This window comes from Apostichopus japonicus, chromosome 19, assembly GCF_037975245.1.
Source record: "Apostichopus japonicus isolate 1M-3 chromosome 19, ASM3797524v1, whole genome shotgun sequence".
Lineage (NCBI taxonomy): Eukaryota > Metazoa > Echinodermata > Holothuroidea > Aspidochirotida > Stichopodidae > Apostichopus > Apostichopus japonicus.
Window position 1 is genome coordinate 23,595,247 of NC_092579.1, and position 26,521 is coordinate 23,621,767.

Consider the following 26,521-nt stretch of genomic DNA (forward strand, 5'->3'; position numbering starts at 1 on the left):
AAAATGTAATCCCCTGTCGCAAAATATAAGCCCCCCCCCCCCATAACATTGAGCGAATGATGGAACCCATTTCAAGATATTTTCGGAGCCAAAAATAAAGTGTGAATTCATACAAACTTTGACCTGCTACCGCTTGATATTCATATATCACAGTACACACAACAGAAAGGAAATTAACACCATCAATATCCCATAGACTCCTCTTTGCCTCCTGAAAGGAATCGACAAAGGAAAGGTACTGTACCTCATCATACTAAAGAGGTTGTGATTATAGGGAACCAGACAAAACTGAAAGAAATGATTTTTATTATCAGCCATAAATATCAGTTTGCACATGTTTATAAAGAATGAGGCATCAAAATGCCACCCAACAGTGAGGAATGAATAGCAGGGTTGGCCGGTTTTTACCGGGAGGTTTTTCCCACCTATAAGTGGGAAAAACCTCAAATTATATAGAATTCCTAAAAATTCATGCGGAACTTGTGGAGGAGCATAGAAACTATAGGAAAATGGCATCTTAAGGTAGGGGGTTGGGCTAAGTCCAAAGAACAGCCATGATCTAAAACTTTGTGAGTTTACCGATTAGACTATTATAAATAATTCAAATAAATAATATATTGGATGCTCAAATCAACCAACTTTATTTTCCTATCGAGATGCATAATTCCATAATCTAGAGAATGGACAAGTATCAAACTGTTGGTGCCTCCTAGGGCTATGGTTCGTCATATTACACATGTCACATTGTCTTGTTACATATATATAATGCGACAACATCACAAAAACATGGAAAGTGAGCAAACATATTCACAGTGTAACTTTTACAACTCGCTCGCCAAGTAGATCTCTCAAGTAACAATGAAAACTACGTAGAGTGTACTCTGTTAAATTCTTGCAAACTACAGTATGAACTATGAACATGTTTTTGTGTCTTAAAATATAAGTTACATGAAACTAAAAAATACCTGTATAGTGTTCAACATGTCATGCTCGGCATAACAATTTTGCAAAGTGAATATTAGCTGGACCATGTTTGCATCAAGGTAAACAGTTGGGTTGTGTGAATTGCTCGATAGGGCCATTGTGCGTTTAATACTTTCATTGGGCCCATGTGCCTTACATAGTTTCAAAGCAGTTTCTATTGAGCCCCCTGGATTGAAGTTCACCTCAATAGACTGTTGCCTACTGTATTAATTGAATGAACTGTCTGAGACACATAATAGGCCTGAAGAATTTAGGAGGGGTGAGTGTCCCAGTGTAGACCTATAATGGTTTGGGCAATAGGCAAAGCATACTGCTTAAGAGATTGTGACAGAATAACTACACATGTGCAATATGAAAAATACTCTTTTTTCCACAAAAAGTAGAATTAGGTTGTGATAAAATAGCTCAAAATGAAGCTAAGAAACTCCCATATTCAATAACATATGCCTGTCATGAAACAATATCATGCCTACTGATGACCCTGCATATTACGGACAAGTAATAATAGTTTTCGAGACAGAGGCGGTTTTTACCAGTATTTACCAGTTTTCCCCGGTTTTTACCTGGTTTTTACCGCTTAGTGGGAAAAACAGGTTTTTCCCGGGAAAATGCCAACCCTGATGAATAGAGACATCTGCTATGGTCATATACAGTATATATCTCTCTGCAGTATGTCAATTAAAAGATGCAGACGTTTTTACTACTAATAACTTTTTCGCAGACTCACCTATTAAGGAACACAGCTTTGCTCTACCTGAGTGAAGGCACATGGAAACTTGATAGAAAAGCTGTTGAGATAAATCCAATCATTGACTTATAAGAACATTTAATATAACACTGGACATATAATTTTTGTGTTTGATGTTAGTTGACACTTTGTGAAACTGCAATGTGAAACTGCATAACAACTTTAAAGATTGATGTTTAGCCTCTTTGAATTTATGAGAGCCACACTTTGACCTTTGTTGACCTTTGACTACAGCAACAACAAATGAAACAATAAGGTTTTTGTGGGCAGTAAGGTGGCTCTACACACTAGATATGAAGTTCATCAAGATCTATCTTTTGGAGTGCTTATCAATTTGTTAGCTTTTGATTCCAGCACAACAACACAAGGCCAATTCCCAAGTCCAATTCAAAGTGAAAGGTGAACTCCCTTCTTCTCACACAATATCATAAGTAGTATATATATATAGCATACACTGTAGAAAACACACACACGCATCTCTAACCCCTCTTGACCCCCATCTCCCCTTAACTCTCCTTCATCCTGCCTGACCTCTCCAAGCACCAACTTTCAGACTTTCACTGGCTCACACTCAAGAATTCCATCTCCATAGCAACAATATTTACAAGGTATAGTTAAAGAGGTATATTATAGAAATAGAAAGTTGAGATATATAGATTTTTCATGGTTTAGAAATAGCTTTTAAGTTTGTTCTCGAAAGATTTCAAATTCTGACCCCTCGTAACCTTAAATGAACTCTTACCAACACCAAATTGTGTAAAAACTTTACGCTACATACAGCTATGCTACGATGCATACATACAGTAAGCTCCTTTGATAATCAGTTCTTGGAGATACAGCATTTTTTAGATTTTCACATTTTGCCCTCTGCTGACCCCAAATGACCTTTGACCTCCGCCTGAATCATTAGAGTTCTTGTACTAATTATGGGGAAGCCACATGCCAAATATGAGAAGTGCAGAGGTTACCCATCTGGAGATAATGTGTTTACAAGCTGGCACATCACATACACACATACATGCACACTTACATGGCAATTTGACCGCATCTATTACTTGCATGCTTATAATGGCAAGTAATCGAAAAAGAAGTGATTGGTTACTTTTATAAACCAGAAACCGAAAAAGTTTAGTGGTTCCAATGCCTAAACATATTCATTATGTCCCACACATGTTACTATTCATGAACTTGTGTACACCAAACCAAAGAGGATAATCAATTGACTAATATGGAAACATATAAAGGATGGTACCAGGAATAAGTTATCATGTTGACAAATTCTATTTAGTAACATAGTATACTAATTCAATTTCATTTCATTTCATTTCATTTATTTTTCCATTTCCTCACAATGTTTATATAATAATAGGACTGTGAAGACAATACCATGCAAAGAAAATAATAAGTAATAAATCAAATAAAAGAAAAATAATGGAAATTACGGAGAGAAAATGGTGGAAGGGCTTGGAAGCCGTAGCTTGTACAAGAAGCCCACCAAAAATAAAGATAACAAGTATAAAGTATATGGGCATGATAATAAAGCCCCTTACAAAGAAGACCTACACCCCCCTCACCCCTAAATTAAAAAAAAAAAGAAGACATTTTGATAATGTGGGAAATACTTAAAGTCAGAGACAAATGTAGATCTATAGATGTTGATACTTGGATAAAAGATGATTTTTCAACTTGAATGAAAATGAATTAAGGTACTTAATATTTCTTAATGAATGACTTAGGCTATTCCAGAAATTAACACCATAACAGACGATGGAACGAATGAATTTGGAAAGCAACCAATTTTCAATACTCGATCCCAAATCAAGAGTGAGATTACAACAACAATAAAACTTGATTTTTGTCAAAAGTGATAAAAGACTAAACTTACTATGAACACTGGTGTGATAATACCCAAGGTTGAATAAAAATGATTGCTGGCAAGCTGGAAGGCCTTATTCATGAAAGACGACACTGTTGAGATAGAGTTGATACAATAAAACCATCAAAGACAAGAGTCATAAAGTACACAGACTGTGTACATGATTCCTTGGCATAGAATGTTTCAGTTACCTCACTTATACAGTAAGTTAAGTTAAATGAAAGAATTACATCTAAAACCAGAACATCTGAGAGTTAGCCTCCATTCACCATTGCAGTGTTATTTACAATGCTCACTTGTGGACAAATCCAATCAAGGAGCCAACAAAGCTTTTATATAATAATTCATCATGTGCAAACATTTCCAAATTCATATATATCTTCGGGAACAGGGAATCCTGGCTTTTTCTGATTATTAAAACGTAAGTGGAACCGATATCCTGGTTCACCAACATAATTGCCTTCTTTACAAAGAACACAGAAAAATATGTAAATGACATTGCTAGAATCACAAGAGAGGGAAGGGGCCATATAGACCATGTAGTCAACATTGGGAATTCTAATCACAGTCCCTGGGGTAATATGGGAGAATATTTGGCACCAAGGTTTTCTGTGACAGAAATTACCTGCAGAGGTGGAAACTGGGTAAGGAAGTCTGGAGGAAGTGTGTAAATCTAAGTAACCAGGGAGCACTGGAACATTTTTTTTTATTCCTTGTGCTATTTTTATGTGCTATATCTTGAAAGATAGCCTATGGTGGTGCCCTGATGAAAATCTGAAAGGGCTGACTCTCAAATGTTCACACAGCTCCTACCCCTGGGGGTGGGGAGGGGTAAACTTGAGATTATATAAAGTATGGCATGGTGGGTATCAAATGAAAGGAAAGGATACCAGGAATCCATATTTCACAATACTGAGAGTGAAAACCATAAATGCTCTCATATTCCCCATGAATAAGGGGAACCCAGAGAAAGGTCAAAATGGTATTTCATATAATAAATGAATAAAATAGATATAGATAGGACTAGAAAAAGGAAAGGAAATACCACAAGGAATATTAATCTACATGTTACTATGCTGAAGAGCTGAACATTTACTGAAAATATTAATCTACACCCACTATATATTGGCTCGGTTGGGCAACATGGGGGGGGGTAGGGGTAAAAACTAAAAACTGAAGTTTATGAAAGTAAGGCATAATGGGTATCAAATGAAAGGAAATTACATAGGAATACATTTTCATAAGGATAAAAGTGGTACTCCCAAACTTTGTCACATATGCTCACTTTTAGGATGTGGGTGGGGGTGGTGGTGGAAAACTCAGCCAGTTTGCATATATGTAGCCTAATTTTTCAGAATAAATGTGGTAAGGGGAGCCTGCGTCATTAGAGCCCTCCTTTAGGAGAGCCTCCAATGATAATAATGAATAGGTTTCTTCAGACAAAATCGGACCCATGTCAGAAAAGATGTTCAGGGCAATGCCAATAAGACATAGTAGGTGAAAACATGTGACTCTGTTTCTCTATGAAATACAAGTTAATAAAACAAACAATGGATCTTTCTTTGGCTGTTTGGTGTATGGATCCCATTGAGTTGCTCATTAACAAGCTTGCGTCTGTTGTTTGTGTACCCTTTCCGACATTGACGATGCCACTTGGGATGATACTTTTCACATATCTGGCCTAATTCTGCCTGAAACTTCATCTTCACATACAGTACTGCAATTGCATTGTTCAAAGAAATAAATCCAGTCTCTGAGATGTTTTGAAGATTCTTATCATGTTTCTCCTACTTTTGGCATATCACACAGTACAGGTAGGGGCCCCTCAGAATGTAGGTGTTTTTTGTAAGTCACCTACAGCTCACCAGTTTTACATTATTGGGTAAAACAATGAATAATTATGAAGATTATCTATTAACTTAGATTGCATTTGGGTCCAAACATGAAAATATTTTTTTTATTATTTTTTTTTTGCATGGAGAAAAACCACACTAAAAAACACTTGCCCCTCAAAACGTTGGTCAACAATTTTGCTAATAATTTTCCAGGAACGTGATGAATTAACAACAAATTTTGACTGGTTCACTCATTTTAAACTCTCTAAGAGTTACATAAAAATTGATTGTGTTTCTTGTATTTTTTCCCACTGAGGTTCCCAAAATGCTGGTGTATTGCCCCTCAGAATGCTGATTTTCCCTAATGAAAAATACAAAACATGACACCTCCTTTTCAAATTTTTTGTTTGTTTTCCCATTCCTTGGCATATTGACAGTCAACAAATGGAAAAATATTCCCCACTTAAGTAATAAAAGAGCAAAAGTAACCAACAAACATCCTAAAGACAATTAACAATACTTTGGATTTCTTCTAACTCAACTATCTACACTTGTACATATGGCTCCTGACATTGCTGTCAAGTACATTCCAAATCTTCTTATATCAACAACTGAACGTGGTTCTCAAGCACATGAATCCCTGTTGTCAGCGTACAAGTGATTAGATTGACTCTTACAGTAGCAGCACAGAAGGTAGCAAGACCAGTTGTCATTGTTTCTGATGGCCACAGTTCCAGATTTGATGTTGAGGTTCTTGAGAGCAAAAGAAATGCATCTTTTCATCACTCCACCTGATACCACTGGAGTCACACAATTACATGACCAAATCAATCAAAATTTGCACTGTGAATACCATAACAGCAAGGGAGAACTCTTTTCAGCAGAATGCACAGTCAACAGGGATGGTTTCATGAAGAAATTGGCAGATGTTTGGCCACGGTGGGCAAACAAACTTGAAATAATAACAAATTCAGCAAAACGTGTTGGTGTAACCATGGAGCTATTAATCCCAGGTTTATAGCTCCATGGTGTAACTAACCATGGCCTGAGTGTTGAATGGATGCAAATGGACAAATTTGTTCAAGCATCATCTGTTATTCAAGATGAAACTGATGAAACAGCAGGACCTTCATCATCAACTTCCAACACATCAATGGTTGAGTCGCCAGTTGGCATCAAGAAGTACACCAAGCAGTACTATATGCAAAAACTGGAGAACTCATTAGAAACCATCCAGAAGCTTGAAGATTCATTCAAGAGTACACCATTGGAGGAGATTGATGGACTACTGACAATTAAGAAAGTGAAGCCAAACCAAAGGTGGCAAGTAACATGAGGGTAACTCAAGTCTATGGATCCATGGAAGGACAACAAATATAAGAGTCAGTGGAGTTATTGAATAAAGAGAACGAAGCAAGGGACAAAGCCAGACAAGACAATAAGTTGAAGAAACAGTGTAATCTAGAGACATTTTTGAAGTGCAAGTCACATTTGTTTGCTTGAAACCAGATGGCAAGTGTGAGGCAGAGAAGTTGAAACTGTGTCCCAAATGCTTGAATGTGCTGGCTTCCCAATTATATGCAGTAAAGCTGCATGAAAAGATGAAAATGGAGTCAAGCCTGATATGATTTTTCCTGCTTGCACACAAGGGAAGCCTGTGCGTTGGCGACTTCTTGTTGATAACTCATCTGTTGAAGAGATGTCTGTAGATGATATTTGAGGTTGAAGGTGCAGAAGAGGTTGAGGTTGATGGTGCAGATGACGTTGAGGTTGAAGGTGTAGATGCTGTCGAGGTTGAAGGTGTAGATGTGATGGTGTTAAGAAGGTTGGATATGAAGGATGTGAAAGTGTCGATGTGGGTTAAGGTGAAATATGAAGAAGAAGTGTTTATTGGTACAGGTAGAGTTCTACAAAAGGTGGAAGATGATGTCTGTGTGAGATGTTTAGGGAAGCCATTTGGAGTAGATAAGGGTATGCCACAGGAAATGGAAAAGAGTCTGCTTCCATATTTTATGGTGAAGTGTATGAAGCAGACGTGCAACCAGGGATGGTGAAATGTGGAAGAATGTAGAAATACATTTATCACTAAACATGTGTATGTGAAATGAAAAATTGATTAATTTTATAGTTTAGTTATTACCCTTTACAAGTTTGTCTTTTCTGATGATGCTTTATTTGTTTCATTAAAGTTTCAAATGATAAATTGTTTATTACCTGTTAAATATAAATCATTACAGTTAAAAAAAGATTGTTCTTTCTTCAGCTACATGAAACTGTTACATGTGAATGTAGGTTCTTTAAAGTGTAATTAATATTCGTTTATACTATATGTGTGTGGTACTGTATTTTGTGCCAACCCATAAGCACCAACCCAGTTGAACTGACCCACAATGTTAAAAATCTTAAAGGTAGCAAAACTTACATCCAAATGAGATCTTCATTTATATAGTAGTCATTTTGGCAGTATGTTGTGAATTGTACATATCTTAGTAAATGTAATGGACATAGAATTGAGGGAATACTGTAGAAGGAAATAGTAAATATTTCTCAGAACATTTAAAAAAAAAATGAGAGCAACTTATTTAACGTAGTTAAATTACAAAATATGTGAGGTAAGTGTTTATTTTTGGTGTTATTAGTGTAAAATTATATGTTTCATGTAAAAATACAGTTTTGATATTACACTATAATGGATTTATTAATTTTTCATATTTGTTTTTATTGACCCTCAAAACGCTGGTTTAATGCCCCTCAAAATGCTGACTCTGATCAAGTAATGATGTTTTCAAAAATATCAAGTTACGTACAAAGTGCTATATTTCACTGATCATCATTCTACAAACATGTAATTTTGCAATGTAAATTACCCCCTAGTTGTCCGTTTTCGATGCAGTGCCAAGAAGGTACACTTCAATTAATAGCAAATTTTAGATGCACGGTAAGCAAATAGATGATTGTACCCATATATTTTTTTGGAAACTATAAAATAATTTTTGAGTTGTTGGCAATTTTAAATTCATCATACATATATCCTATCTAAAAAGTATAATAGAAAGTTCATGACAGGTTCAGTTTTTTTTCTAGCCAATAATATTTGTTCACCTACATTTTGAGGGGCACCAGCATTCTGAGGGGCCCCTACCTGTACCTATAATTTGTTACACCTTCACTACAGTTGTGGCTGCACTCTGGAGTTTGTATGGTTGAATTTTTTATTCCTAAAAAGAAGGGTAGATATGAATCTATGAGGCCTTAACTGTAGCCGAAGCCAAACAGATACTAAGCAGAAATATAATACATGCAATTGGATCAATTTCAAGAGATAGTAGGATACAGTGCAATTATTGGATGGGGAAATGACTTTTATGCAGGAAGAGTTGTACATTGATATAGGGATCAGTAGTAGAAGGCCTTGGCTAGGCTATGGTGATATTCTAGACCTACGTGAGTGTCGGCCAATCCTTCACACTAACGTGAATCGTCAATGTTGTCTAATGTTTCACTTAGTTTGTGTAGATTTTTTTTATCAAAAACAAAATTTTGGAGCATGATTTTAGAGCAGATACCCCCCTCATATCACATTTAAGCCATAGCTTTTTTTGCGCACTTTATATACGCCTAAACAACTACCAGTTCCACACAACAAAAGTAATATGTTCTTTCTTTGTTCTTTAATCCGCTTAAGTGCTCCTACTTTTGTCTAATGATATGTTTACATACACATATGTGTATAAATATACATATATGCTGTATATATATACATATACTGTATATGCGATAAAAAATATTTATATGCGGACACCCTAACCAGTAGGCTATGGACGCTGATTGTATGTCCAGGGGTCCGAAACAGGTTAGGAAGGTCGTAATTTCACTGTAAGCATTTGTCACCTGTATCGAACATTGCTAGATCTGTTTTGGTGACATATTTTGCCTTACTCTAGAGATCAAACATAATGCTAACCAACTCGAAATCAGCTGTGATTCCTAAAGCCGGATCTTGAAAGAGATACTTTGCACAGACTTTATGTTAATGAAATGGAGGTAAACAACATAGGCAAATGATATTACCTGAGGTATTCCACATCTGGAAGATAACGGCTATTACAGCCAAGCAAGCATTTGGAATGATTTCTTGCAGCAAAAATCCCTGGTATCTGTTGGTCTCTTGAGTTTGAAAGATGGGATATCCCTTTTCTCCTCTAAGGCAATACATCAGGTTGAAAGTCCAGACAAATCTCGCCGCCATCATGATGAAGCTTAATTCCACTCTTTGGTTCACTGACTCAAGGTGTGAAAGCATTTTCTGGTGATTAACAATGTGAAAAATTACATTGATTCGATGTTTCAAAACTTTTATTTTGTAACCAAACTTGAACAACTAGTGAAAGCAGGGCTCAAAATAGAGGGGGCGAAGGGCGATTCGCCCTACCAGTTGAAAAATTGCCCCAGAAGAGAAATCACGAGGGCCAAATAAAAATGCAAAATCGCCCTCCACATGTACTGCTCAGTCAACGCCGCACGTTTAGAAAGATGACACAATACTGTGGAATAAATCACTGAAAAAAAACTCTGACTGCCAATCCTTTTGTTATAACAGCTTGTCGAATATGAAATCCCACACTCAATAGCCAACCACCTAGCTAGCTGAAAAAATATCGGTTCGTAGCAGTGATCTTTTTTCGCACAACCGTGCATTTGTATTTGTTTTTCTACCAGCTAGGTGTTGTGTGTCACGGTACTGTGGGAAGAGCATAGAAATTGATTAGGAATTTCTATCGGGAAGAGTGATCTAATATTGACAGCTCCTGCAATGTACCTAAAAGGCAGGAGGGAAAAGTTTTGCGTCGTAGTACAACCATGGAGCTATAAACTCCCAGTTTATAGCTCCATGGTACGACCATGCAGTCTGTCTCGTTACAAAATGGCGCGAAATTTCCGACTACTTTATAACAGGCCAACTCGGGACCGCAGCTGACATACGTTGTAGGACATAGCGCCGTGTGGGTTAATTATGAACAGCTAACAGACTTATTTCGATTTTAACCAAATGACTCACAAGATAAAAGATATAGGCCTATGAGCCAATGAGGGGAGGGGGCTATATTAATGTGAAATTGTGCGTGTTCGAGAAACCATTTGCCAAGGCAATACAATAGAATGTATACAACACAAGCCATATTGCTTGGCCAGGTCCATAACGCGGAAACCGCGGAATTCGATATACCGGGTTCGGTATCAAGGTTGCCGCGCTATCGACCTTGCTATATAGCAAGGTCGAAAAATGTGGAAACGAGAGGAATTTGTCGAGGGAGGTTGACAAAGTCTTTTGGGCCCATTTCAGACTATATTCGCCAAAAAGGGGTGAGGGTTTAAAGCTATTTCACTAAATGTAGGTCGAAAACGAAGAAATCGTACTTTACAATGGAGAGTTCGATTATTTTGTCAAGGGAGGGTAGTGTAGGTCGAAAACGCGGAAATGTTTTTTTTTACAATGGCAAAACTAGATGATTTTGTCAAGAAAGGGTGAAAAGTTTTTAACGCATTTCAGCCAATGTGCGCCAGGAGGGGTGGAGAAGGGCTCCGGTTTTTTTTATACTAAATGCAGGTCGAAAACGTGGAAATGTTTTTTACAATTGCGAAACTAGAGGATTTTGTCCAGGGAGGGTTAAAAGTTTTTGTCACTTTTTAGTCAACATGTTGCCAGGAAGGTGAGGGGTTGTAGGCTGTTTTTTTTTTTACTAAATGGAGGTCGAAAACACGGAAATGTTTTTACAATGACGGAAATACTCTAAATGCATGCAGGAAAAGTAAAGAAATGTTTTAGGCACATTTCAGCCAACATGCGCCAAGAAGGGTTTGGGTATGAAGCTCCTTTCGGTATGCAGGGATGGGTCCAGGATTTCTCCGACACGGGAGCTAAGGACCCCTAAGAACAATCTGGCACGACAACGAACCTTTAACGTTGTGCTACGTTAATACAATACCCAAAGAAAAGAACAGATGTGGGTTTTGTTCAAAAGAGTTCCCACAAACCTTCCTTGCAATAATGCCATTCGACATTGCATTGAAACACAAAGAGCCTTGGATGTACCCTAACCCTGCGAAAAGGGGCAACGAACCAGCGTATTTGCCAAGTCCTGCAAACAACATGACGAAGTGTTATTATTAACAAAGTATGCATCTATCGGAGATTCCCTTACTTTAGAAAGGAACTGATGGATATTCCCCCTGACGCACATCTGAAAGAAAGCCACAATAAGCTTCTCATAGAACAGCTCGGTGTTAATCTAGCCAAGGTCTAAATGTACAAACAAAGTCTGCATTACAAGATTTTCATATTTTAGAAAAGAACCTCTGAAGATTCCCTGTGAAGTCTACTACACATTTGGCAAACCCCTTTTTCGACCCTTTCCCGCATTTTCGACCTGCATTTAATGAAAAACCCTCAACATCCCTCCTCATCCCCTTCCTGGCGCATTTTGGCTGAAATGCGCCGGCCAAAGACACTTCTTCTTCGTCCATTAGCAAACTCCTCTAGTTCCGCCTTTGTTAAAAACATTTCCGTATTTTCGACCTGCATTTAGTAAAAAAAACAGCATACAACCCCTCACCGTCCTGGCGCATATTGACTGAAATGTGCCGAAAACTATTAACCCTCCCTGGACAAAATCCTCCAGTTTCACAATTGTAAAAACTTTTCCGCATTTTCTACCGGACTTTATTGAAAGTTAATCTTCTACCCCCACCCCTTCATGGGAAGCATTACGTTTAGGCTTCTTTGTGACATACGTTAGGATAGAATTTGGTTTGGTAACACAAAAAAGTGAAGAAGTAAAATAAAAACCTACTTTCGTAGTCAAAGCAGCTGCATCAGTCCTTGTTTATGCTCTTTGGGAATTTTGGGACAACATGGGGGCAGCCAGCTGTATCTCAATCATAATGTGACATTTTTTAGGTTGTTCATCACTGTCTTGTAAGAGAAATTTTTTGTTTTGCACAGAAATGTCATTTCCAGTGTTCACCATTAAAGCAGAACCTATGCCTAGCATAAGTTGGAAAGATTAAGTGATGTTACATTTTATACTACATGCTACAATAAGAGGGACTATAATGTACGATATTAGTGACATGTGAATAAGGCCTAAATTGTTTTGGCAAAAAGAGCCGTAATATACTTGCTAAATAGCGATTATTATCTTTTTTTCTTTTTAAAAAGTGGTCCCTCATGAATGAGCTCTCATATGTGACAGGTTTTTCAGATGGCCTTTCTTTTACTGTGTGGATGATCTTCATGGTCTGAACAAGCCTACCCCTATGTTAAATCAAGGTATAAACTACACAAATGTTTTTCGTTTATATCACAAATTTGCTCCTGGTCCCTGGTTTCAAAGGCTTATTTTCACCCTTGTCTAGGGCACTGGTTTTGGACCTAGCCTAGCAGACCCTTAATAGCCTAGGTCTGGCATAATGTAGACCTTAGGCCTAACTTGTATAAATGTGTGCACATCACAGTTAAAACTTAATCCTGTTGTAACCCTTTTGTAACAAAAAACCTGTATACAACAAGGGTGTATTATCTTTTCCTTTTCAGCAAGAGATACCTGTTAAGAAAAGTCACCCAGGAATGAACCTGGGCACAAAAAAACAAAAAAAACAATCGGTAATGAATCCTCATTTGTATTTGTGTGGTAAAACAAGATAAATGATACATAGTTATGCTGGCCAGGAATTACGATACTGTTCACTAAACTAAATTTACGATAAAGATTGTACTCAGAAAAGTGGCATATATGCTCACAATGCCTGTTATGATGCATATAGGATAACTAAGACTGAATATGATAGACCCTAGAATAAGTTCAGTTAAATCTAATAACTGCCAACATATTAACTAAACAATTAACATATTAATCTAATCAGCAAAACCAAAGAATTGGATGTAAAACGCAACATGGGCTAAATAGGTAAATTAATTAGAACATGAACGTCATGAAGTATATGCGATTATGACCGATACATGAATAGGACTTGGTACACAAAGCAATGATATATGTGTGCAAACACGTTGTATGTGCTCTCATGGTAAATATCAAGAGAAATATAAATTTCAGAGATAAATATTAAATTTCTGAAGGGTAATTTGGTTACCTAGTTTGTGCGACGGTGTAGCTACAGCGTGGAGCTTATAAATTTTGGTGCGGGGTATTCTGCAATTAATCCTGCACTAGACATATATCTTTACAGCAATAATGACAACGATGACGATGATTATTATTTATCCTTCATCCTTATTATTCTTCATCATCATCATCATTCACATTCATCGTCATCAGTATTATTATGTAGCACTTATATTATAACAGTCAGTTCTAAGTGTTTTCCAAATAAAGGAATCTTCAAAACTTAATAGAAGAAAAATAACTATGAAATTAAAGCTACGCTGCATTGGCGCCAAATATGCTAAATATTCAAATATGGTCACGTTTGGTCAAAATTTTTAAACTGTTTTTATTACAACCTTCGAGGAAATTTTCCTCACTGGGATGTTCAGTCATGTTGTGTGTTCCCCTTAAAAATATCTGAAAGCAATTTGGAGAGTAAAGACCCGGCCTCCAGAAAAGTACTTTTTGACAACTTTAAGCAATGATACTGTAGCATGCTATAATTTGGGGCCTATACTGACTACCTTTACATAGATAAGACAATAACAACTACAAACATAAACTATAAGCATTTAGAGCTAACTAGACATGCTGTAAAATCTAAAGTACGTAGAGAAAAATCAAAAGTTCAGAAATAAAAGCAAATATTTAGAGAACCACAACAAGGGGTTGGAAAAAAGTCAGCAGAGATCATTAAAAAATTGCCTAAAAAGATATCACATTTAAAGACCAAATATGGAGGCAAATTTTTTTTGTTGGGATTTTCCATTAATTTAGGAGTTTACATACCCATAATCAACCTGTGTAAAAAATTATCTTCGAAAACCTACTATAACCCATCAAAAAACGACCACGAAAATGGACATTTTGGGTAGTCACGTGACATGAACCTCTGGAATGTCTGAAAACAGAGATTGACCCAAAGGAGCCTCTGGTCACCGTGTGACGTCATTGTTTGTATACCGCGAAAATCAAACGCTGATATAGGCACTGTTTGTACACAGATAGCGATCAATTGTACTGTTTTTGACTTCCAATTTCGAGCGTTTGAAAAGCTGTTAGCTTAAAACAAGAACACATGAAGGTTAACAACTAGTTTTAAGACAATTATAAGCAGAAATTTTAGTTAAATTGGTTATTTCATTAGCAAAATTTCCACTCAAATGGAAGCATCTTTTACATAGCGGAGCGTCAATAGGTCCGTACGGTACAATATACTGTAGAACATGCTGGCAAGCAGCTTGGCGATTCCGTAATACAATTTGATCGCAAGATACCGTAAACTGAACAGAAGAATAGACCTAAAAGATGCCTCATGCGTGATATGTGACGGGAAAATGGCTTACGTTACTGTCAACAAATTACCAAAAAGACACTAAACATAATCGAACAAGGCTACGAGAAGACGCTGACCCGAATCGACCAGGGTAGCATATACATGACTAAGCTTCAGCTGAACATAGTACTTACTCGTTTTAATATCCAGAAGTACAAACACAGAAAAAGTATCCTTTCAATAAAGAAAATTTAGCAGTGAATATCCAAATCCACATTTCTCGTTCAATCCTGGGCGAAATACTACCGTGACTCTGTGTAATTCCATAGAGTTAGGTGTAGTTAGTGAAACAGGCCTTGACCAGTACGTTACATCCCACAATCACAAGACAGTCACTAACGAAATAAAACGTCCGATCGCTACATAGAACCGATTTTATTCAACTCCTTGGACCATGCAGATGCCAGAATAAACATAACGGACAATATAACACAATGCATCAAGAACTCACGATACTGGAATACAACAAAGGAAATAGATAAATGCGATGAAATCCTGCTGTGAGCCATACATGTACTAACAATGCTACCCTATAGGCACGATATATACACGGTCATCTTTTACGGCAAATATTATACTGTCAATTGCGTGATATAATGTTTACATGTAAGGACGTCCAGAGCTTGTTTACGGTCAATTTCACATTAGCTATGTCCGGCCATGGTCCGACACAGCTATCGATAGAATATAACTTTTGCAGAATGAGACATTTGCAGCTTACACAGAGGCAGGGTCATGCATGTGGACTAATGGGCATGAGATACTCCGGGTGCTGAAAAATCTTTCCGCGTGGATCTCAAAAATTGATCCAAAGTCTGCGGCGTTTTACGTCGGTTCTTATACTCGGAAATCTAAAAAAGCTGATGCTTTTGTTGGATGAGGTATAACTGCAACCTCCAACAACACAGAATTGTGGCATTTCGGGGGAAAAGGAGTAATATCGTTGATGTTTTTCCCAAGTATACAACTTTACACACTAAAAGTATTGTTGTGAGTGAGGTATACAAACAGTGATGTCACATGGTCACCTGATGTCTTCGGAATGTTTCAGGAATGTCTGAAACAGGTTTCATAAAAAGCTGACTTTTCTTCCCATTTTTCACGTATTTAATGTCCGAAATTGGTAAAGTTAATTACAGCAATGTAATTGGAGTGAGTTAAGGATTACATAGATGCAAAAAGGTGGGATTTTATGTTCATCGAAAAGTCTCCATTGTTGGTCTTTAAGAGAACTAAGAGAAGTATTACTCTGATTTGAAAGGGAGGTGATTCCAGGCTTTTTGGGTGTAATAATGGACTGATCTCCTATTTTACGGTTGATATCTTATTGTACGATTCAGTTGATAGAATTTTATTAATCCAACTAAATTGTTAGGGGCAGTGCCTTTCAGACAATTGAAGCAAAGTACTAAATCCTAAAGTGCACACGACGCATTCAACAGGCAACCAATGAAGGTGGTCTATGATGGGTTTTATGTGGTCTCAAGTTAAAATGAACTAGTTGTTACTTAAAGCCTAGCAACAAAATTTTGAATCAATTGAAGGTGGTGAAAATATGACTTTTTTTCACCAATTTAAAGAGAATTTGCATAATCAATTCTAGATAACACAATAGCCTGAATACACGTTCGAGTGGCATCCTCGTAAAGACAAGAACCCAAACAGGCACCATAGTTCCTTGCTTTCCACTGTGTTGTACAGTATGTCATCACCCAGTACCATAATATTTAGGATAAGCCTACATGTATAGTAAAGGATTCTTAATTGACGCACCCCCGAAATTGACACACCTTCAATTATTACTAGCAACGACACAGCGCGCAGGCCACCTAAACTATTTGCAGTCAAGCAGAATTACATATTTCATGAGTTTGAATCCATTTCAGTTATTTGCTGACCAAATTGTGGTATTTTTTAAGCTTTTAACATCCTCCCCCAGTTTTGCACATTTTTTGGGCATTTGTAAATCTTACACCCTAAAAATACCTCAATATGATAACACTAATCTCTGGGACCTGACCTGTCTGAGCTTAGAGGCTCAGAGCATAGTAAACAGCATCTGAAAGTCAATGGATGTATACTAAGACTAGTGTTTGCACGGGTTATCCGGGTACCCGGGTACCCGCCCGACGTGATACTACCCGGTTCCTAATTTATTACCCGAATCCTACGCAAAGTGTGATTTAAAAAAAAAAAAATTGCAAACCGATGGTTAGGCAGATTTCCCATTGACTTAGTGTGTTGTTAGGCTACCATGTGGTCGAAGATAACAGCAATAACGAAAGTTTTCCATGGATATCTTATAACTGCGTCACAATTTCAGCTAATAAACAGATGGCTAGGCTAGATTACCCCCATTGACTTAGTGTGGTGTTAGGCAACCATGTGGTCGAACGTAACAGCAATAACGAAAGTATTCCATGGATGTCTTATAACTGCGTCACAACTTCAGCAAATAAACAGATGGTTAGGCTAAGCTAGATTTCTCATTGACTTAGTGTGGTGTTAGGCTACCATGTGGAAGAAATAATTTTTTACTCATTCGTTTATTTCATAGAAGGAAAGGCTGACAAGGAATTTTACGAGATTTTTATGGATTATAGACGGGATAACTAAAAAATAGAAATCGCAAGTGGCTTTTTACTTATCGTTTATTCCAAATGCGATCACTTTGCGCGAATCGCGCAATATCGCGGCAAATGCGAACCCTGGGCCTGCATAATAGATAGTTGTAGTAGTAACAACTAAATTGGATATTTATATGGTTTGATCCAATAGACGTGCACGAGCAAGCATAAGCAGCGGCGGCAGTGCGATGTTAGTAGTAATGCTAATTACAATTAAATAATTAATTTATTAACAAGTTAATGAAAGAAACAAAAGCAAATAAATATTATTGAGGAGGGTTTTATAACTTCTCTTACACCTACGTATTTGAACATGAAAACATTGTCAGTAGAGAATATAATGCATTTATTACAGCATCCAATATGTAATTTCTTGAAAATCGTGATACACGAGGGTAAACAATTTTTTCCGGGTACCCGGATACCCGACGGGTAACGGCCCTCGGGTACCCGGTTCCCGATTTTTGGACCCGTGTAAACACTAACTAAGACCTACACTACAGTTAGCTTATCAACGAATGAAAGGGGTATGAAAGAACTTGACACGGCAGACATTTTGTGGTCAAATTCTGCTCAATTGTACGGTTCATAAGCACAGAACCTAAAATATTTTGGGATTATAACATTTCTGAGGAACTACACATATGAAAAACACATACAGTGGAGTGATTTGGATTTTTCCTTGATAGACATCATTGATCAAATTCTTAAGTGCGTCAATTATGAGACCGCCAGGCTACAACTACAAAGTACAACAGTACAAGGGAATTGTTTCATAACAACTCCCTGCATGTACCAACCAGGCATTTACCAACACTGTATTCGAAGTTGGATCCGATCTGATTTAAGGAGGTGGAGTAATACTCTTTGTCCCCATTAAGTGATTCCATTGCAATATTATATTTGACGAATAAAACTAAATCCCTTACCTTTTCGCAAAAATAAGTTGCAATGTTGTCAATCGATGGCTGTTTAACGCGTGGATATATGTTGCACGACTCTGTATTTTTGTATTTTAAAGCTCACTCACCAAGTTGTACGGAAGTGTCTTATGAACATTAGGCCGAGGCTTTTAAACACAAAAAACCCACAAAGTTCTTGAATTCGGACATTTCTGGAGACAAAGTTATATGGCATTAGCAAAAATATGTCTTGTAGTAGAAACAAAATTGTATCAAAATAGTTAATACTCAATTTTACTACAAACAATGCAGAATGCATCTTCTACACTCCCGTCAGTGGTTTTCGCAATCACGGGTTTTTCCCCTTTTTGCGCAATATACGAAAACATGCTGCTACTCTAACGTGGAAAATGACTATAGCAACATTTTGATTCCGCGCCGTTTTCCAGGGGAAACCTTGCCTATGAGGCGCCATGTGTGACAAAATTATATACCAAATATATTGATTATAACCCCTCATATATATTAGTTATGCCGCAATATATATAACTTACTCGTACACCTCATATATATAGGTTATGCATAACCTATTTACATTACGAATAACATATATATCACAGTAAGTCATATATATATTTGCAACTATAATCAATTTGTATAATATAGGTCCGTACGGCTTTCCGTATAATTTTGTCACACTCGGCGAGCTCATATATATATAGGTTATAGACACACGAGCAGCACGCGAATGAGCGGTGCCATGTTAGACACTTGTGATACGTGGGCGGGGCGTATGCAAATTCGGCAAAGCGCGGCAAAGTAGCTGGACGAATACGCCATTTACACACTGTACTATATAATACTATTACTAGCCTAAGTAGTATAACTAAAGTTACACCTATAGGTCATCGCCATGTCTAATTTGAGTGAACACGAGTTTTCGTCTCTGGTAGAAAGGTTGGTAATATTCATGACATCAGCACCAAAATCAATAGGGATCATATACCGCGAGGAGCTTAATGAGATATTGTGACTATGACCCTGTGTCACACACATATCATTTCACAAATCATTTCACACATGTCTGGACACATAAAATACTTCATGAGGTTAATAACATTGTGGAAAAATGTATCACATATGCACCAAAAGGACATGGATCATAGTTGAACTCTGCATAGGCCTATGTTGCAGTCTGTATGTCCTAATTCTTAATCATTCATTCATAATGTTCATAACCATAATTTAAACATGTAAAATAGCTGTATGCAACTTACCATAGATTTGCTTCCAAAATCTAGAGTGATCCAAATTGTAATGTGATTATGTTATGATTATAGTATTTACAGTGCACAAGTCCAAATACAGAAAATATGAGTTTTGAAATAATTCCTTTTAGTGATGTACTAGAAATTCAAGAAGCATTACATTGCCATGTCATACCCATTGAACAAACACGGTACGATAGCTACAACTTATCTTTACATCTTGTCCTGTATTCAGGATAGTCATTCTTTGGAACGGTTTTTATTTCCAGCAAAACAAATAAATTGTTCATATCTGGAGGAAATGACTTGAGCAAACATATGTGATGTATCAGATACGCCGAGTCTATGTTCTTTAATAATTTTAAATTACCTAACAGGCGATCTAAACAAAATTTGGATTCCAATAATTCATATTTCAGGATAAAATAATACCCTTTTTAATGCATAAAAAGACTTCTTGTGTCTGTAAACATGACAACAGATCTGTTTGCTCAATTATTTTGATCTGGGCATGTGTAAGTTGTTTTAAGGTGAACTGGACTGAAATGAAATCCATTAATTACCAATTCTGAGTGTCTACATCATTTTCTGCAACCAGTTCTCTTACAAGTAAGCGAGTTGTGGTATACAATTGATACCCATGGCTTCCAGCGTCCTCAAGTGGATTGCCTGTTTCCCTCAGTATTGCAAGTTGATCTCTTCTAAGTGAATACTGAGTTTCGGGCACTTGTTTTTCATGGTCTACCTCATACGCAGGTGGATCTCCTTCTGTGTAAATCCCATATCATTCCCAATTCTCATTTCTCTCAAACACACTCTCAATCCCAGTGTAAGATATTCGTCCAGCTACTTTGCCGCGCTTTGCCGAATTTGCATACGCCCCGCCCACGTATCACAAGTGTCTAACATAGCACCGCCCATTCGCGTGCTGCTCGTGTGTCTATAACCTATATATATATGAGCTCGCCGAGTGTGACAAAATTATACGGAAAGCCGTACGGACCTATATTATATATATATATATGTATATATCGATTATAATAGCAAAATATATGACTTACTATGATATATATGTTATGCATAATGAAAATAGGTTATGCATAACCTATATATATGAGGTGTACGAGTAAGTTATATATATATTGTGGCATAACTAATATATATGAGGAGTTATAATCAATATATTTGGTATATAATTTTGTCACACATGGCGCCTCATACTTGCCCGCGACACGGACGTGTATTACTTGTGTACTTTGCACTTCGTAATACCTACGTCTATGGCAAGCCATGTGGGACAAACGCTGCACAATATATCCGCGTATTAATTGGAATTTATACGCGTATTAATTAGAATATATACGCGTATATATTATTAGCCAATCATATGGCTTAAATATATCCGCGTATTAATTCGAATATATACACGTATTAATTCGAACATATACACGTATTAAATAAAATACATATGGGGATTAAATCCAATATATGCACGGATTAATTAGAATATACACGAAAAAAAACATTTCCGCTCTTGCTGTGTACATTTACCAAGGATAAATGTTTTGGCGGGCTCGCGAGATCGCTTCAAAAAGCCAAACTTTACACAGTCATGTACAACACATGTATATTCGAATTAATACGCGTATATATTCCAGGGTTCTGCCGCTGCCGGTCGGCGCCGGTCGGGCCCGACCAGCACGCTGAATTACCGACCGCCACAATCTGCCTGAGTGACTTTTCCGACCGGCACTTATTTTCGATAGGAACTCCAAAAAAACAGCTCCATAGCCGGAGGGTCGAACGTACAGAAACAATGTTTGAGACTAGGGGAAATCCAGTTCATAAGTGTTCAAAATATCCAACACATTACAGTGTCATACTTAGTAAAAATTACCAGAGTTCCGCATTCAAGACCAATGACTGTTTTCCGTTTCCAACTCCCGATCGTACTTTTGATAGTTTCATTTATATCTATTTTTATCGCGCGAGACACATGAACTATCCTAGATAGTACACATACGGCCGTTAACCTTCGTAGCGGGTGAATTTACATCATATTGCATTAGGCACGAGTGACAAGGGCTGGAAAACCTTGCGAACCGTCCGAACCAGGTTCGCGGGAAATCCGCGATGCTCGCGGGAAATCCAGCCCGGCTGGCAAAAAAAAAATCGGACAAAAAAAAATCGAAAAAAAAAGGGACGAAAAACTATAAAAAAAAAAAAAAACACAAACTTTAAGATCAAATAAGTACATCTATAAAAAAAAAAAGTAAAATTTCACAAGAAAAGTTTCAGAAACAAAAGGAAAATGTTCAGAGAGCGTGCTCGCAATTTTAGTCACAATACCAACGAGTAATGATGTGTCCCCAACCCACTTACAATGGCTATTTCGCAAGCTTCAGGGTATACATCTCACACGGACACCCACGGCCAGTGGCGGCGGAACCGGGGGGGCTTGGGGGGGCTCAGCCCCCCCAATAAAAAAGTTGAGGGGGCAAATGCATGATAAGCCCCCCCAATATTTACCAAGGCTCCGAAACGTGCATCTGCCCATTTTTCAATGCATACTTGTCGATCTGTCCGATGCACACGTATACTCTATAGGTGTAATAATTTTAGTAATTGCTGGGGGACCCTCGGCCCGTCCCCTGGCTATAGACCACATTGTCACCCCAACCGCGTCTTCACGCCCCGTGAAAAGTGGAAGCAGTGAGTGTGAGTACCGGTAAGCGTAACACGACTTCGTCTTAGGCCAATGACTTGCCTCATTTCAGCCAGTTCTCCAACATTGCCTTCCTTAGTGGCGGAGCGTCCATATATACAGTCAGGGGGCGGATGCCCCCCTCCCCCCTGACGGACTCAAATGGACTGCTGGCGCCCTTTTCACCACTTTTTACTTATTCGCGATTTTTGACTATTTTATTGCGCTCTCATATACCTATTGACATTTGTCATATTCTGTTGGTGTAATTTTCCGACAAAATGGCGACGACACCTATTTATTCTCCGTTTATCTGCAAATTAGCAAGGCCCCGGAAAGGGTCATTTCCTGCAATCTAGGGAGTATCTTTACTCAAAAATTTTCTGTACGCTCCGCGCCAACCGATGGTGGCGCTCCGCTTAGATAGTGTCGAAAGCGCCCCTACAGACCATTCTTGCCCCCCCCCTGACCAATACTCTAGCTCCGCCACTGCCCTTACTACACTCAAAAACATCTTTGCGAGTACACTACGAGTAATAGCTACTCTCTTTAAAAAACCATCGAATATACAAATTACAATGTTTTTACAGACTTTTACGTGCAATCTGAGAAATTGCAGGCTTGAGACCTATATTTTAGGGCTAGGTATTCGCAGCATAAAACACTCGGAAAGTGCCGTTTCCGGCCATCTGGGGGTTTGAAAAAACCGAAAATTTTCTTGTACGCTCCGCGCCAACCGATGGTGGCGCTCCGCTTAGATAGTCTCCACACATTAGCCCCCCCAATAATTTTTCCGTTCCGCCGCGCCTGCCCACGGCCCAGCGCGGGTAGGTTGCTGTAATAAATCAGCCTCGCGGGAAATGTTTTGAACAATATTGCCATTCCACGTTCTTTTATATTTGTATTGTATGTTGGTTAGTAAACGTTTTCTTTCGTATGAATTTGACTTCAGTTCAGTGTTCCCACTAAGGTGCGGGATTCCCTTCAACTGACTCAGTAATCCCGCAAAGAAAACATTTGTCTGCTGGAAATCCCCGCATCGTTTTTTTGCATTCGCGATGAGTTTATACTCAATGTACAACTTATTCACTTGACTTTATAGAGAAAAAAAAACTGAAAATCAATTGTGTACCAATTGTGTACGGAAAGGTGGTAGGCTACACCTTTCAAATTTTACGAAAGATCGAGCAAAGCACTTTCGAAAAATTCACGCCAAACTTGCATATCGTATTAAATGCAACTAATGTCATCCATTATAGTGCATCCATTTTTGAATATACCGTAAGACCACATCTGGTGTTAAGCGGGGGGGGGGGGGGGGGGGAGAAAGTATTTTCTAGCATTTCCAAAAATACCGAAAAAATAATATCCTACCATAGTTAAGTGCATAGCAAATAGCCTAACCACCTCGGCGGTTATAACGGATCTCACGTAACTACAAAATCACAACTAATTGTATTTTGCGGAGTTAACGTTTTCTACAAGAACATGGAAACAATATTTAGCATTGAGTTAATCATGCCAAGTGGCCTAAAACATGTGATTACAAGGGTAACTTTCATAAAGATGGCCATAGCAAGGGGCCTTGATATCGTGCTATGCGTGTTTGGTATGGACTGTGCCAGTGGCGGCGGAACCGGGGGGGCTTGGGGGGGGGCTCAGCCCCCCCAATGAAAAAGTTGAGGGGGCAAATGCATGATAAGCCCCCCCAATATTTACCAAGGTTCTGAAACGTGCATCTGCCCATTTTTCAATGCATACTTGTCGATCTGTCCGATGCACACGTATACTATATAGGTGTAATAATTTTAGTAATTGCTGGGGGATCCTCGGCCCGTCCCCTGGCTATAGACCACATTGTCACCCCAACCGCGTCTTCACGCCCCGTGAAAAGTGGAAGAAGTTAGTGTGAGTACCGGTAAGCGTAACACAACTTCGTCTTAGGCCAATGACTTGCCTCATTTCAGCCAGTTCTCCAACATCCCCTTACTTAGTGGCGGAGCGTCCATATATACAGTCAGGGCGGATGCCCCCCCCCCCCCCCGACGGACTCAAATGGACTGCTGGCGACCCTTTCAGCTTTTCACTACTTTTTACTTATTCGCGATTATTGACTATTTTATTGCGCTCTCATATACCTATTGACATTTGTCATATTCTGTTGGTGTAATTTTCCGACAAAATGGCGACGACACCTATTTATTTTCCGTTTATCTGCAAATTAGTAAGGCCCGGAAAGGGTGATTTCCTGCAATCTAGGGAGTGTCTTTACTCAAAAATTTTCTGACCGCTCCGCGCCAACCTGTGGTGGCGCTCCGCTTAGATAGTGTCGAAAGCGCCCCTACAGACTATTCTTGGCCCCCCCAGACCAATACCCCTAGCTCCGCCACTGCCCTTACTACACTCAAAAACGTCTTTGCGAGTACACTACGAGTAATAGCTACTCTCTTAAAACACCATCGAATATACAAATTACAATGTTTTTACAGACTTTTACGTGCAATCTGAGAAATTGCAGGCTTGAGACCCATATTCTAGGGCTAGGTATTCGCAGCATAAAACACTCGGGAAGTGCCGTTTCCGGCCATCTGGGGATTTGAAAAAACCCAAAATTTTCGTGTACGCTCCGCGCCAACCGATGGTGGCGCTCCACTTAGATAGTCTCCACACATTAGCCCCCCCAATAATTTTTCAGTTCCGCCGCGCCTGGACTGTGCCTCGTGTTTCATGGGGTGTGCATGCGGAGGAGTCAGTTGGCTTGAGGTGTGTTTTACTTACCTAAATGTAACGGGGATATTTACCTACTTTTCTTGAACGTCTAAGATATCATTTCGCATAACTTTACCGATCCTTTACTGACTGACCTAATTAATTCTAGAGTGGAACGAAAAAAGTTTACTCCATGAAAAGTTCCCTGGCAACGTGCCAAAAATGTTAACAAACAGGTGTTAGACAGGGGATGAGCTCACGGTTGTTTGGCAAGGTACCTGGGAAAATTCGCAGCACATGTACCGTGGTAGTTGGGTAGGGTTAAACACTGCAGTAATAAACGGTCATCCCAACAAACACAGCTGACCCAGAGAGATTATTCTCTCAAATGCAGCTGATTAAAACCAAAGTCAGAAACAGAATGGTGGAGCAGACACTTGATGCTATTCTTAGGGTTGTGATAGAAGGTCCTCCCCTGGATAAATCCCCTGTCAGAAGGGCAGTGCAACTCTGGGCTAGGAAGAAGAATCGAAGACTCACACACTGCGTCTGCTGAGTGGTCAGAGTCGCCAGTCACTGCTGTAATTATGTGATATCCTTTCAAAGGACCGATTTCATAGGCCCGATGTTGAATGAATGAGAGAGAATACATAATTCATTATGATTCGTCTTTATTTGGGAGTGGACTCTCACTCACTGTCCATCTAAAATTATCATCTCAGCCTGAATGATTTATTTAATAGGCACCACCGGCTGGTCTGTACTCTGGTGCTCCAGATATTTGTCCTAACTTTTTTCATTAATTATGAAAATTCCAGACATGAGATCTCATTTCAAAGCTGTCTAAATGTGGCTCAGAATACTCGGGAAGGGCCGTTTCCGGCCATCTGGGGGGTTTCCAAAACCCAAAATTTTCTTGTACGCTCCGCGCCAACCGATGGTGGCGCTCCGCTTAGATAGTCCTGCCGGCACTCAATCCACCCTGGGCAGAACCCTGATATTCGAATTAATACGCGGATATATTATGCGGTGTTTGTCCCACATGGCCTGCCATACACGTCAAGCCATGTGGGACAAACACGGCATAATATATCCGCGTATTAATTGGAATTTATACGCGTATTAATTGGAATATATACGCGTATATATTATTAGCCAATCATATGGCTTAATTATATCCGCGTATTAATTCTAATATATATACACGTATTAATTCTAATATATACACGTATTAATTCGAATATATACATGTATTTATTCGAGTATATACACGTATTAATTCGAATATATACATGTATTAAACAAAATACATATGGGGATTAAATCCATTATATGCACGGATTAATTAGAATATACATGAAAAAACA

General features: G+C 38.4%; 2 protein-coding genes across 2 annotated transcripts in view; both read right to left on the reverse strand.

Moving 5' to 3' along the window:
* The window catches only part of LOC139959469 (uncharacterized), a 93,094-nt gene that overhangs the window by 13,179 nt on the left and 53,394 nt on the right, over nucleotides 1-26,521 (reverse strand). The gene's annotated exons all lie outside the window — the stretch shown is intronic.
* LOC139959476 (uncharacterized) lies at nucleotides 71-18,623 on the reverse strand. The gene is made up of 5 exons (XM_071957134.1): nucleotides 18,501-18,623; nucleotides 9,515-9,749; nucleotides 3,618-3,700; nucleotides 1,712-1,772; nucleotides 71-211 (listed from the first exon to the last, which is right to left on the reverse strand). The coding sequence occupies exons 2-5, from the start codon at nucleotides 9,744-9,746 to the stop codon at nucleotides 183-185; spliced, it is 405 nt and encodes a 134-aa protein (XP_071813235.1). The 5' UTR covers nucleotides 9,747-9,749; nucleotides 18,501-18,623; the 3' UTR covers nucleotides 71-182.

Coding starts and splice junctions, on each gene's coding strand:
- LOC139959476 (XM_071957134.1), bottom strand. CDS start 9,746: ATGCTTTCACACCTTGAGTCAGTGAACCAAAGAGTGGAATTAAGCTTC. Junction 3,701..9,514: donor CCAGATGTGGAATACCTCAG/GTAATATCATTT, acceptor CTATCTCAACAG/TGTCGTCTTTCATGAATAAG. Junction 1,773..3,617: donor TTATCACACCAGTGTTCATA/GTAAGTTTAGTC, acceptor TTATCTCAACAG/CTTTTCTATCAAGTTTCCAT.